The sequence below is a fragment of the Pseudophryne corroboree genome, chromosome 2, assembly GCF_028390025.1.
Source record: "Pseudophryne corroboree isolate aPseCor3 chromosome 2, aPseCor3.hap2, whole genome shotgun sequence".
Taxonomy (NCBI): domain Eukaryota; kingdom Metazoa; phylum Chordata; class Amphibia; order Anura; family Myobatrachidae; genus Pseudophryne; species Pseudophryne corroboree.
In genome coordinates, this window is record NC_086445.1 from 38,362,776 (window position 1) to 38,378,070 (window position 15,295).

Sequence of the window (15,295 nt, forward strand, 5' to 3'; positions counted from 1 at the left end):
GACAGGTATGTAGAGGTGTAAATGATGTGGGACATGTATGCAGAGGTGTAAATGATGTGGGACAGGTATGGTGAGGTGTAAATGAGGTGGGACATGTATGTAGAGGTGCAAATGATGTGGGACAGGTATGCAGAGGTGTAAATGATGTGGGACAGGTACGGTGAGGTGTAAATGATGTGGGACAGGTATGTAGAGGTGTAAATGATGTGGGACATGTATGCAGAGGTGTAAATGATGTAGGACAGGTATGGCGAGGTGTAAATGATGTAGGACATGTATGGTGAGGTGTAAATGATGTAGGACAGGTATGGTGAGGTGTAAATGATGTGTGACAGGTATAGTGAGGTGTAAATGATGTGGGACAGGTATGGCGAGGTGTAAATGATGTGGGACAGGTATGGTGGGGTATAAATGATGTGGGACAGGTATGTAGAGGTGTAAATGATGTGGGACAGGTATGGTGAGGTGTAAATGATGTGGGACATGTATGTAGAGGTGTAAATGATGTGGGATATGTATATTGAGGTGTAAATGATGTGAGACAGGTACGGTGAGGTGTAAATGATGTAGGACAGGTATGTAGAGGTGTAAATGATGTGGGATATGTATATTGAGGTGTAAATGATGTGGGACAGGTATGGTGAGGTGTAAATGATGTGGGACATGTATGTAGAGGTGTAAATGATGTGGGACAGGTACGGTGAGGTGTAAATGATGTGGGACATGTATATTGAGGTGTAAATGATGTGGGATATGTATATTGAGGTGTAAATGATGTAGGACAGGTATGGTGAGGTGTAAATGATGTAGGACAGGTAGGGTGAGGTGTAAATGATGTAGGACAGGTAAGGTGAGGTGTAAATGATGTAGGACAGGTAGGGTGAGGTGTAAATGATGTAGGACAGGTAGGGTGAGGTGTAAATGATGTAGGACAGGTAGGGTGAGGTGTAAATGATGTAGGACAGGTAGGGTGAGGTGTAAATGATGTAGGACAGGTAGGGTGAGGTGTAAATGATGTAGGACAGGTATGGTGGGGTGTAAATGATGTAGGACAGGTAGGGTGAGGTGTAAATGATGTAGGACAGGTAGGGTGAGGTGTAAATGATGTAGGACAGGTAGGGTGAGGTGTAAATGATGTAGGACAGGTAGGGTGAGGTGTAAATGATGTAGGACAGGTAGGGTGAGGTGTAAATGATGTAGGACAGGTATGTAGAGGTGTAAATGATGTGGGACAGGTACGGTGCAACGATATCAAACACTTTTTTTGGCTTCAGCACTGGAAAACACAAAGCAGGATCCTGCGTAGGTCATCCGCCATGTCATGCGGCGACCATATGATTAGCAAGTATCTAAAGATATACACCATGGGTAGAGGAAGTTAGTCTGAGAGATAAAACAAACATAAAACACCTTGGTGTATTTTTCAATATAGTATATATGTAGGAATAAATAATAATAACTTACTAGGGTCACAGCAGAGAAGTATATGGCTTCCTGTAAGTCTTCTGTATAGAAGAGGGCAAAAAAAAAATCAATCATAAAACACAGTTATAATTGAACACGTTAACCGTCAGCTAGCGATGCCAGCAAGCAAAACTATTACATAATATAATTCTACACTGCCAGAACATTATAACAAGCACACGCTGGTTTCTGTAAGAAGGTAAGGGGTATATTTATCACTAATCGTCACATCGCTACTTTTCGCAGCAGCATTTCAGACATATTTATCAATATTTTACCCGCCAGAGAAGTGGTGCACCAACTCACCCGTCTGGTGAGGAATCCGTCTTTGTTCCACATAAGACATTTGCTGATGTGATCCCCCCTTGTGTGCTAGAGGGCATATCGCACCTGCGCTAGTGTGAAAGACTGCGCATGCTCAGTGACATCATAACACACCACATGGGGATATGTAATTATACGCATCATATTTGGCCTTTGTTATTTCAAGCATTATCATAATAAGAATTTACTCACCGGTAATTCTATTTCTCGTAGTCCGTAGTGGATGCTGGGTACTCCGTAAGGACCATGGGGAATAGACGGGCTCCGCAGGAGACTGGGCACTCTTAAAAGAAAGATTAGGTACTATATCTGGTGTGCATTGGCTCCTCCCTCTATGCCCCTCCTCCAGACCTCAGTTAGGGAAACTGTGCCCGGAAGAGCTAACATTACTAGGAAAGGATTTGGAATCCAGGGTAAGACTCATACCAGCCACACCAATCACACCGTATAACTTGTGATAACTATACCCAGTTAACAGTATGAACAACAACTGAGCCTCATTTAACAGATGGCTCATAACAAAACCCTATAGTTAAGCAATAACTATATACATGTATTGCAGAAAGTCCGCACTTGGGACGGGCTCCCAGCATCCACTACGGACTACGAGAAATAGAATTACCGGTGAGTAAATTCTTATTTTCTCTGACGTCCTAGTGGATGCTGGGAACTCCGTAAGGACCATGGGGATTATACCAAAGCTCCCAAACGGGCGGGAGAGTGCGGATGACTCTGCAGCACCGAATGAGCAAACTCAAGGTCCTCCTCAGCCAGGGTATCAAACTTGTAGAATTTTGCATAAGTGTTTGATCCCGACCAAGTAGCAGCTCGGCAAAGTTGTAAAGCCGAGACCCCTCGGGCAGCCGCCCAAGAAGAGCCCACCTTCGTCGTGGAATGGGCTTTTACAGATTTAGGATGCGGCAGTCCAGCCGCAGAATGTGCAAGTTGAATCGTGCTACAGATCCAGCGAGCAATAGTCTGCTTTGAAGCAGGAGCACCCAGCTTGTTGGGTGCATGCAGGATAAACAGCGAGTCAGTTTTCCTGACTCTAGCAGTCCTGGAAACATAGATTTTCAGGGCCCGGACTACGTCCAGCAACTTGGAATCCTCCAAGTCCCGAGTAGCCGCAGGCACCACAATAGGTTGGTTCAAATGAAACGCTGATACCACCTTAGGGAGAAATTGGGGACGAGTCCTCAATTCTGCCCTGTCCATATGGAAAATCAGATATGGGCTTTTACAGGACAAAACGGCCAATTCTGACACACGCCTAGCTGAGGCCAAGGCCGACAGCATGACTACCTTCCACGTGAGATACTTCAACTCCACGGTCTGAAGTGGCTCAAACCAATGTGATTTTAGGAAATCCAACACAACGTTGAGATCCCAAGGTGCCACTGGAGGCACAAAAATAAGAATTTACTTACCGATAATTCTATTTCTCGTAGTCCGTAGTGGATGCTGGGGACTCCGTCAGGACCATGGGGAATAGCGGCTCCGCAGGAGACAGGGCACAAAAATAAAGCTTTAGGATTAGGTGGTGTGTACTGGCTCCTCCCCCTATGACCCTCCTCCAAGCCTCAGTTAGGATACTGTGCCCGGACGAGCGTACACAATAAGGAAGGATATTGAATCCCGGGTAAGACTCATACCAGCCACACCAATCACACCGTATAACTTGTGATCTGAACCCAGTTAACAGTATGACAAACGTAGGAGCCTCTGAACAGACGGCTCACAACAATAACAACCCGAATTTGTTTGTAACAATAACTATGTACAAGTATTGCAGACAATCCGCACTTGGGATGGGCGCCCAGCATCCACTACGGACTACGAGAAATAGAATTATCGGTAAGTAAATTCTTATTTTCTCTAACGTCCTAAGTGGATGCTGGGGACTCCGTCAGGACCATGGGGATTATACCAAAGCTCCCAAACGGGCGGGAGAGTGCGGATGACTCTGCAGCACCGAATGAGAGAACTCAAGGTCCTCCTCAGCCAGGGTATCAAATTTGTAGAATTTTGCAAACGTGTTTGCCCCTGACCAAGTAGCAGCTCGGCAGAGTTGTAATGCCGAGACCCCCCGGGCAGCCGCCCAGGATGAGCCCACTTTCCTTGTGGAATGGGCCTTGACAGATTTAGGTTGTGGCAAGCCTGCCACAGAATGTGCAAGTTGAATTGTGCTACAAATCCAACGAGCAATGGTCTGCTTAGAAACAGGAGCACCCATCATGTTGGGTGCATACAATATAAACAGTGAGTCAGACTTTCTGACTCCCGCCGTTCTTGAAATATATATTTTCAATGCCCGGACCACGTCCAACAACTTGGAATCCTCCAAATCGTTAGTAGCCGCAGGCACCACAATAGGCTGGTTCAGTTGAAACGCTGACACCACCTTAGGCAGAAAATGAGGACGCGTCCGCAGTTCTGCCCTGTCCGTATGGAAAATCAGATATGGGCTCTTATATGATAAAGCCGCCAATTCTGATACTCTCCTGGCTGAAGCCAGGGCCAGTAGCATGGTTACTTTCCATGTAAGATACTTCAACTCCACCGATTTGAGCGGCTCAAACCAATGGGATTTGAGAAAATCCAAGACTACATTAAGATCCCACGGTGCCACTGGGGGCACAACCGGGGGCTGTATATGTAGTACTCCTTTTACAAAAGTCTGGACTTCAGGAACTGAAGCCAATTCTTTCTGGAAGAAAATCGACAGGGCCGAAATTTGAACCTTAATGGACCCCAATTTGAGGCCCATAGACAATCCTGTTTGCAGGAAATGTAGGAATCGACCCAGTTGAAATTCCTCCGTGGGGGCCTTCCTGGCCTCACACCACGCAACATATTTCCTCCAAATGCGGTGATAATGTTGTGCAGTCACCTCCTTCCTGGCTTTTACCAGTGTAGGAATGACCTCTTCCGGAATGCCTTTTTCCCTTAGAATTCGGCGTTCAACCGCCATGCCGTCAAACGCAGCCGCGGTAAGTCTTGGAATAGACACGGTCCCTGCTGAAGCAGGTCCCGTCTTAGAGGTAGAGGCCACGGATCCTCCGTGAGCATCTCTTGAAGTTCCGGGTACCAAGTTCTTCTTGGCCAATCCGGAGCCACTAGTATCGTTCTTACTCCCTTTTGCCGTATAATTCTCAGTACTTTTGGTATGAGAGGCAGAGGAGGGAACACATACACTGACTGGAACACCCACGGTGTTACCAGAGCGTCCACAGCTATTGCCTGAGGGTCTCTTGACCTGGCGCAATACCTGTCCAGTTTTTTGTTGAGGCGGGACGCCATCATATCCACCATTGGTTTTTCCCAACGGTTCACAATCATGTGGAAGACTTCTGGATGAAGTCCCCACTCTCCCGGGTGTAGATCGTGTCTGCTGAGGAAGTCTGCTTCCCAGTTGTCCACTCCCGGAATGAATACTGCTGACAGTGCTATCACATGATCTTCCGCCCAGCGAAGAATCCTTGCAGCTTCTGCCATTGCTGTCCTGCTTCTTGTGCCGCCCTGTCTGTTTACGTGGGCGACTGCCATGATGTTGTCCGACTGGATCAACACCGGCTGACCCTGAAGCAGGGGTTTTGCCAGACTTAGAGCATTGTAAATCGCTCTTAGCTCCAGTATATTTATGTGAAGAGACATCTCCAGGCTTGACCATACTCCCTGGAAGTTTCTTCCCTGTGTGACCGCTCCCCAGCCTCTCAGACTGGCATCCGTGGTCACCAGGACCCAGCCCTGTATGCCGAATCTGCGGCCCTCTAACAGATGAGCACTCTGCAACCACCACAGAAGAGACACCCTTGTCCGTGGCGATAAGGTTATCCGCTGATGCATCTGCAGATGTGATCCGGACCATTTGTCCAGCAGATCCCACTGAAAAGTTTGTGCGTGGAATCTGCCGAATGGAATCGCTTCGTAAGAAGCCACCATCTTTCCCAGGACTCTTGTGCATTGATGCACAGACACTTTCCCTGGTTTTAGGAGGTTCCTGACAAATTCGGATAACTCCCTGGCTTTCTCCTCCGGAAGAAACACCTTTTTCTGAACCGTGTCCAGAATCATTCCCAGGAACAGCAGACGTGTCGTCGGGGTCAACTGAGATTTTGGAAAATTCAGAATCCACCCGTGTTGTTGCAGCACTAGTCGGGTTAGTGCTACTCCGTCCTCCAGCTGTTCTCTGGACCTTGCCCTTATCAGGAGATCGTCCAAGTAAGGGATAATTAATACGCCTCTTCTTCGCAGAAGAATCATCATTTCGGCCATTACCTTGGTAAAGACCCGAGGTGCCGTGGACAATCCAAACGGCAGCGTCTGAAACTGATAATGACAGTTTTGCACCACGAACCTGAGGTACCCTTGATGTGAAGGGCAAATTGGGACATGCAGGTAAGCATCCTTTATGTCCAGGGACACCATAAAGTCCCCTTCTTCCAGATTCGCTATCACTGCTCTGAGTGACTCCATCTTGAACTTGAATTTTTGTATGTACAGGTTCAAAGATTTCAGATTTAGAATAGGTCTTACCGAGCCGTCCGGCTTCGGTACCACAAATAGCGTGGAGTAATACCCCTTTCCCTGTTGTAGGAGGGGTACCTTGACTATCACCTGCTGAGAAAACAGCTTGTGAATGGCTTCCAATACCGTCGCCCTGTCTGAGGGAGACGTTGGCAAAGCAGACTTTAGGAACCTGCGAGGGGGAGACTTCTCGAATTCCAACCTGTAACCCTGAGATACTACCTGCAGGATCCAGGGGTCCACCTGTGAGCAAGCCCACTGTGCGCTGAAATTCTTGAGTCGACCCCCCACCGCTCCCGAGTCCGCTTGTAAGGCCCCAGCGTCATGCTGAGGGCTTTGCAGAACCCTGAGAGGGCTTCTGTTCCTGGGCAGGGGCTGCTTGCTGCCCTCTCTTACCCCTTCCTCTGCCCCGAGGCAGATATGACTGTCCTTTTGTCCGCTTGTTCTTATAGGACCGAAAGGACTGCGGCTGAAAAGACGGTGTCTTTTTCTGTTGGAAGGGGGTCTGAGGTAAAAAGGTGGATTTTCCGGCAGTTGCCGTGGCCACCAGATCCGATAGACCGACGCCAAATAATTCCTCCCCTTTATACGGCAATACTTCCATATGTCGTTTGGAATCCGCATCACCTGACCACTGTCGCGTCCATAAGCTCCTTCTGGCAGATATGGACATCGCATTTACTCTCGATGCCAGAGTGCAAATATCTCTCTGAGCATCTCGCATATAAAGGAAAGCATCCTTTAATTGCTCTATAGTCAATAAAATACTGTCCCTATCCAGGGTATCAATATTTTCAGTCAGGGAATCCAACCAGACGACCCCAGCACTGCACATCCAGGCTGAGGCGATGGCTGGTCGCAGTATAACACCAGTATGTGTGTATATACTTTTTAGGGTAGTTTCCAGTCTCCTATCAGCTGGATCCCTGAGGGCGGCCGTATCAGGAGACGGTAACGCCACTTGTTTTGATAAGCGTGTGAGCGCCTTATCCACCCTAGGGGGTGTTTCCCAGCGCGCCCTAACCTCTGGCGGGAAAGGGTATAATGCTAATAACTTTTTTGAAATTAGCACTTTTCTATCTGGGTTAACCCACGCTTCATCACATACATCATTTAATTCCTCTGATTCAGGAAAAAATAAGAATTTACTTACCGATAATTCTATTTCTCGTAGTCCGTAGTGGATGCTGGGGACTCCGTCAGGACCATGGGGTTTAGCGGCTCCGCAGGAGACAGGGCACAATAATAAAAGCTTTAGGATCAGGTGGTGTGCACTGGCTCCTCCCCCCATGACCCTCCTCCAAGCCTCAGTTAGGATACTGTGCCCGGACGAGCGTGCATAATAAGGAAGGATATTGAATCCCGGGTAAGACTCATACCAGCCACACCAATCACACCGTACAACCTGTGATCTGAACCCAGTTAACAGTATGATAACAACGAAGGAGCCTCTGAAAAGATGGCTCACAACAAGAATAACCCGATTTTTGTAACAATAACTATGTACAAGTATTGCAGACAATCCGCACTTGGGATGGGCGCCCAGCATCCACTACGGACTACGAGAAATAGAATTATCGGTAAGTAAATTCTTATTTTCTCTAACGTCCTAAGTGGATGCTGGGGACTCCGTCAGGACCATGGGGATTATACCAAAGCTCCCAAACGGGCGGGAGAGTGCGGATGACTCTGCAGCACCGAATGAGAGAACTCCAGGTCCTCCTCAGTCAGGGTGTGCCCCTGACCAAGTAGCAGCTCGGCAAAGTTGTAAAGCCGAGACCCCTCGGGCAGCCGCCCAAGATGAGCCCACTTCCTTGTGGAATGGGCTTTTACTGATTTTGGCTGTGGCAAGCCTGCCACAGAATGTGCAAGCTGAATTGTACTACAAATCCAGCGAGCAATCGTCTGCTTAGAAGCAGGAACACCCATCTTGTAGGGTGCATACAGGCTAAACAGCGAGTCAGATTTTCTGACTCCAGTCGTCCTGGAAACATATATTTTCAGGGCCCTGACAACGTCAAGTAACTTGGAGTCCTCCAAGTCCCTAGTAGCCGCAGGTACCACAATAGGTTGGTTCATGTGAAAAACAGAAAACACCTTAAGGAGAAATTGAGGACGAGTCCTCAATTCTGCCCTGTCAGAATGAAAAATTAAGTAAGGGCTTTTATATGATAAAGCCGCCCATTCTGACACACGCCTGGCTGAAGCCAGGGCTAATAGAATCTTCACCTTCCATGTGAAATATTTTAATTCCACAGTGGTGAGTGGATCACCAATGTGACTTTAGGAAACTCAAAACAACATTGAGATCCCAAGGTGCCACTGGGGGCACAAAAGGAGGCTGTATATGCAGTACCCCTTTTACAAACGTCTGAACTTCAGGCACTGAAGCCAGTTCTTTCTGGAAGAAATTTGACAGGGTCGAAATTTGAACCTTAATGGACCCTAATTTTAGGCCCATAGACAGTCCTGTTTTCAGGAAATGTAGGAAACGACCCAGTTGGAATTCCTCTGTAGGGACCTTCTTGGCCTCACACCACGCAACATATTTTCGCCAAATGCGGTGAAAATGTTTTGCGGTTACATCCTTCCTGGCTTCGACCAGGGTAGGGATGACTTCATCTGGAATGCCCTTTCAGGATCCGGCGTTCAACTGCCATGCCGTCAAACGCAGCCGCAGTAAGTCTTGGAACAGACAAGGCCCCTGCTGGAGCAGGTCCTTTCTTAAAGGTAGAGGCCACGGTTCTTCCGTGAGCATCTCTTGAAGTTCCGGGTACCAAGTCCTTCTTGACCCATCCGGAACCACGAGTATCGTTCTTACTCATCTCCTTCTTATGATTCTCAGTACTTTTGGTATGAGATGCATAGGAGGGAACACATACCCTGACTGGTACACCCACAGTGTTACCAGAGCGTCCACCGCTATTGCCTGAGGGTCCCTTGACCTGGCGCAATATTTGTCTAGTTTTTTGTTCAGGCGGGACGCCATCATGTCCACCTTTGGTTTTTCCCAACGGTTTACAATCATGTGGAAGACTTCCCGCTGAAGTCCCCACTCTCCCGGGTGGAGGTTATGCCTGCTGAGGAAGTTTGCTTCCCAGTTTTCCACTCCCGGAATTAACACTGCTGAGAGTGTTATCACATGATTTTTCGCCCAGCGAAGAATCCTTGCAGTTTCTGCCATTTCCCTCCTGCTTCATGTGCCGCCCTGTCTGTTTACGTGGGCGACTGCCGTGATGTTGTCCCACTGGATCAATACCGGCTGACCTTGAAGCAGAGGTCTTGCTAAGCTTAGAGCCTTGTAAATTGCCCTTAGCTCCAGTATATTTATGTGGAGAGAAGTCTCCAGACTTGATCACACTCCCTGGAAATTTTTTCCTTGTGTGACTGCTCCCCAGCCACTCAGGCTGGCATCCGTGGTCACCAGGACCCAGTCCTGAATGTCGAATCTGCGGCCCTTTCATAGATGAGCACTCTGCAGCCACCGCAGAAGAAAACACCCTTGTCCTTGGAGACAGGGTTGTCCGCTGATGCATCCGAAGATGCGATCCGGATCATTTTCCCAGCAGATTCCACTGAAAGGTTCTTGCGTGAAATCTACCGAATGGGATCGCTTTGTAAGAAACCACCATTTTTCACAGGACCCTTGTGCAATGATGCACTGATACTTTTCCTGGTTTTAGGAGGTTCCTGACTAGCTCGGATAACTCCCTGGTCTTCTTCTCCGGGAGAAAACATCCTTTTCTGGACTGTGTCCAGAATCATTCCTAGGAACATTAGACGTGTCGTCGGAAAAAGCTGCGATTTTGGAATATTTAGAATCCACTCGTGCTGTCGTAGAACTACTTGAGATAGTGCTACTCCGACCGCCAACTGTTCTCTGGACCTTGCCCTTATCAGGAAAGCGTCCATATTTCTTTTAGGAAGAATCATCATTTCGGCCATTACCATGGTAAAGACCCGGGGTGCCGTGGACAATCCAAACGGCAGCGTCTGAACTGATAGTGACAGTTCTGTACCACGAACCTGAGATACCCTTGGTGAGAAGGGCAAAATTTGGACATGTAGGTAAGCGTCCCTGATATCCAGTGACACCATATCGTCCTGGTTCGCTATCACTGCTCTGAGTGACTCCATCTTGATTTGAACCCTTGTATGTAATTGTTCAAATCTTTTAGATCTCACCGAGCCGTTTGGCTTCAGTACCACAATATAGTGTGGAATAATACCCCTTCCCTTGTTGTAGGAGGGGTACTTTGATTATCACCTGCTGGGAATACAGCCTGTGAATTTTTTTCCAATACTGCCTCCCTGTCGGAGGGAGACGTTGGTAAAGCAGACTTCAGGAACTTGTGAGGGGAAGACGTCTCGAATTTCCAATGTACACCTGGGATACTACGTGTAGGATCCAGGAGTCCACTTGCGAGTGAGCCCACTGCGTGCTGAAACTCTTGAGATGACCCCCCACCGCACCTGAGTCCGCTTGTATGGCCCCAGCGTCATGCTGCGGACTTGGCAGAAGCTGTGGAGGACTTCTGTTCCTGGGAATGGGCTGCCTGCTGCAGTCTTCTTCCCTTTCCTCTAACCCTGGGCAGATATGACTGGCCTTTTGCCCGCCTGCCTTTATGGGTACGAAAGGACTGAGACTGAAAAGACTGTGTCCTTTTCTGCTGAGATGTGACTTGGGGTAACAAAAGTGGATTTTCCAGCTGTTGCCATGGCCACCAGGTCCGATGGACCGCCCCTTTATACGGCAATATGTGCCGTCTGGAATCTGCATCACCTGACCACTGTCGTGTCTATAAACATCGTCTGGCAGATATGGACATCACATCTACTCTTGATGCCAGAATGCAAATATCCCTCTGCGCATCTCGCATATATAGAAATGCATCCTTAAAATGCTCTATAGTCAATAAAATATTGTTCCTGTCAAGGGTATCAATATTTTCAGTCAGGAAATCCGACCAAGCCCCCCCAGCGCTGCACATCCAGGCTGAGGCGATTGCTGGTCGTAGTATAACACCAGTATGTGTGTATATACTTTTTAGGATATTTTTCAGCTTCCTATCAGCTGGCTCTTTGAGGGCGGCCGTATCTGGAGACGGTAACGCCACTTGTTTTTATAAGCGTGTGAGCGCCTTATCCACCCTAAGGTGTGTTTCCCAACTCGCCCTCACTTCTGGCGGGAAAGGGTATACCTCCAATAATTTTCTATCGGAGGAAACCCACGTATCATCACACACTTTAATTTATCTGATTCAGGAAAAACTACAAGTAGATTATTCCCACCCTACATAATACCCTTATTTGTGGTACTTGTAGTATCAGAAATATGTAACACCTCCTTCATTGCCCTTAACATGTAACGTGTGGCCCTAAAGGAAAATACGTTTGTTTCTTCACCGTCGACACTGAAGTCAGTGTCCGTGTCTGTGTCGACCAACTGAGGTAAATGGGCGTTTTTACAAGCCCCTGACGGTGTCTGAGACGCCTGGACAGGTACTAATTTTTTTTTTGCCGGCCGTCTCATGTCGTCAACCGACCTTGCATCGTGTTGACATTATCGCGTAATTCCTAAATAAGCCATCCATTCCGGTGTCGACTCCCTAGAGAGTGACATCACCAATACAGGCAATTTGCTCCGCCTCCTCACCAACATCGTCCTCCTACATGTCGACACACACGTACCGACACACAGCACACACACAGGGAATGCTCTGATAGAGGACAGGACCCCACTAGCCCTTTGGGGAGACAGAGGGAGAGTTTGCCAGCACACACCAAAAACGCTATAATTATACAGGGACAACCCCTTATACAAGTGTTTTCCCTTATAGCATTTTCACATATGTAATCATATCGCCAAATATAGGGATTTTTGTTTACTTACCGTAAAATCTCTTTCTCTGATTCCATCTGGGGGACGCTGCGCACTTACTAATGGGGTTAGAGTGTGTGGGATGGGAGTTTGGCACAGAACCTATAAAAAAAACTAACTCCTCCCCCCTCTAACCCCTCCCATCTCCAGCCTGACCAGCAGATTACCTCAGTTAACGTTTAGCAAAGCCGGAAAAGGCAGAACAAAACATATATACGGGAGGGATCGCAGCGTCCCCCAGATGGAATCAGAGAAAGAGATTTTACGGTAAGTAAACAAAAATCCCTATTTCTCTTTCATCCATCTGGGGGACGCTGCGCACTTACTAATGGGATTTCCCAAAGCAAGCTAATTAGAGGAGGGAGACACAGACGACATAGCAGTCTGCAAAATTTGATGCCCAACAGAGGCAGTCTCCAAACCAAAAGTATGAAAAACTGAAGAACCTTGTGAAGGTATATACGGACGACCAGGTCGCCGCTCTACACAGCTGTTCGACAAATACACCGCCGCGAACAGCACAAGAGACTCCAACAGGTCGAGTCGAATGAGCCCCTAAGGAATCAGGAACAGGCAACGCCTAAGAAACATAAGCCTGCTGAATAGCAGAATTAACCCAGCACGTCACCGTGTTCTTAGAGGTCAGCCAGCCACGCTTGGGCGCAGCAAACAAACCCAACAAGGTAATATGTAAGGTTCGAACGACAACCAATAAGGCCAAGTACCGCCCCGCCCCGGATGAGCCCGGGACGACACAGAAAGCACAATGTGTTGGAGAGGAAAAAACAGCTACAACTTGTGGTTTGTAAGTAAAACCACCCTAACTGCATAAACAAAAACACTGTAAGAGAAAAGAAACCGCAACTCAACAAGAGTCCAGAGGCCGGAAAGGAGAAACAGGAGCCATTCTGGAAAGTAAATTCTAGAGCAGAACCCTGTCTCCTAAGACAAGAAGACAATGTAGCTCTGACAACTGTGTTGCAGAAAAGATAAGAGGCTGAAAGGACTAAGAACTCCAGCTGAGTGACCGTTAAATACACACCAACGATGACAAGTGTTCTGGCATTGTGATTGGTTAGAGACCCAGAAACGTAGTAGGGCTTGATGACGTTGTTCTCCACAATCACGCCGTCACAGTCAGAAGAGACAAAAGCCCGTTGATGACGCAAAGTTTGAGAGTGGAAAGCTGGCCGGAAAGGTACCCTGTAAGGAGCCCTGGTCACCCTGGCCTGAAGCATTGCAGAACATAGTCAACAGGCAAATCCGAAGCGGATTAGGAAAACCGAAAGAGCCACTGGTCAAATGCGTTGAAGTACTCACTAGATTTTGCCAGAGGTAGAATAAATATGCTAGATGAAAGTGAGAAGGAGCTGACACAGCATCCATGATTGCCACAAGAGGATCCCCGGAGTGATCACAGTACCAAGGAAGCCCTGAGGTCTATGTCGGCTAGTCATAGACACACCAAAGCCAGAAATCCCAGAGGAAGAACAGCCTGACGATCCAGGAAGTCCGCTCCCCAGTTGCCCATTCTGCAACTGGAGATGACAGATATTGCCGGAATCCAAAATTCCGCCCTCTGCATATGTTAGATACTGTTCCGATGGCTCTCCAGCTACAAGTGCCACAGAACAATTGATATAGGCCACAGTGGACAGACCTTATAGAAGACATTGAGCTGGAGTCAAGGCGTTGTAGATCGCCCGTAGATCGGAAGTGACATTTCCACTTCGGACATCAGTTTCATTGAAAATGACAGAGTTGAAACCAAAAACCGTAATGTGTGAAACTTTTGACTGTAGGTATGACCCTCCATGTCGAGACAGAATGAAGTCCTATGAGTCAGATCTGTATTGTGTAACGAAAAGATCGACCAATGAAAATATCTTCGTATTTTAATTGAGAAGCTATGCTGTTTATGTAAACTCAATCCTGCCTGAGATTAATAACATTGAAACTGAGATTGAAGAAACCCGGCAGAAGATCGGGGGAATGGAGCCACCTGTAAAATCACCACTGTCCTGCAGAGGAAGTGTATGCCTGACCCCTGAATCTATTCTGGTCAGTAAATCCTGCACTCCGCCAAAGTTCGAGATACCAGGTATCGAAAAGAATACCACCCATGAATAACATCATCTGCGAAGGAAGAAATCCAGAACCAAGGTCCGCTGTAGAACAAAGTGCATGAGACAGAGCTCTTTTTTTTTTTTTAACAACTGACCCAAAATGGCAGCGATACCCAGATGATGGGAAAAGGATTGGACTGAATACTCCTGTGGCGGATAGCGAACAGACTGCAATGATTAGAGCCCGTCTCTTGGATGCAACATAAACAAGATGGGCACTAAAGAATTTTGCTTGGTACGTGTTCCCCAAGATTCAGAATATATGTTCGCGATACAAATTCACTACAACCAATGGACCAGTGGACTCTGAGAAAGTTGGTATCTTCCCCACTGGGAACCAGCGTGTCCGACTCCGTGGCCCCTGCAGAGGGCACCTCGGAAGGCCGTGTTCTAGGCAGACAAATGCCTCCCAAAAGAATACACATTTTCCTGACATAGGTTAAAATACCCATTTCTCAGCTATTTACTCAGGATGAGAACCCACGACCTGTTATACCGCAGGCATACACTTTACTGATAGAGTTATTTGCTCCTGCCTGCAAAGTACGTTGTAATTTGGAAGCAGAATTTCACGATTCGCAACCATAATGAATAGAAGGGTGTCATAGCCAGGGAAAAGATGCAACATTGAGTAGATAGGGAATAGAGCCTGAGAGACCAAATCTGTCAATGGATAATTTGAAAAGGATCAGCTGCCACAAGAATGGACAACTTGCATTATGCAACCTGCAAACGGTTTAAAAATTCATGCATAAGCCAGGAGAGCGCGTAGTAATATTCCTGTCAGAATGAATACCAATATAATAACGGTCTCACTGTTGTCAATCTGTGATGACTGTTAAGGTCACATACTGTACTTTAGTAAAGACAGTCGCCGTAGGCTCTCCCATGATGGATGCGTCCACTAATTATTAGTGGAACCTTCATTAGATCAGTGTCTTTATCAGCGAAAAGGATAAAGAAATACTGTCTC

General features: G+C 47.4%; 1 protein-coding gene across 4 annotated transcripts in view; it reads right to left on the minus strand.

Moving 5' to 3' along the window:
* MRPL48 (mitochondrial ribosomal protein L48) overlaps nucleotides 1–15,295 on the minus strand; it is a 114,577-nt gene that overhangs the window by 70,333 nt on the left and 28,949 nt on the right. For all 4 annotated transcript variants that reach the window (XM_063956971.1, XM_063956973.1, XM_063956972.1 and 1 more), the window contains one exon: nucleotides 1,465–1,505. In XM_063956971.1, the coding sequence (XP_063813041.1) occupies nucleotides 1,465–1,505 (41 nt within the window). The remainder of the gene's footprint in view (nucleotides 1–1,464; nucleotides 1,506–15,295) is intronic.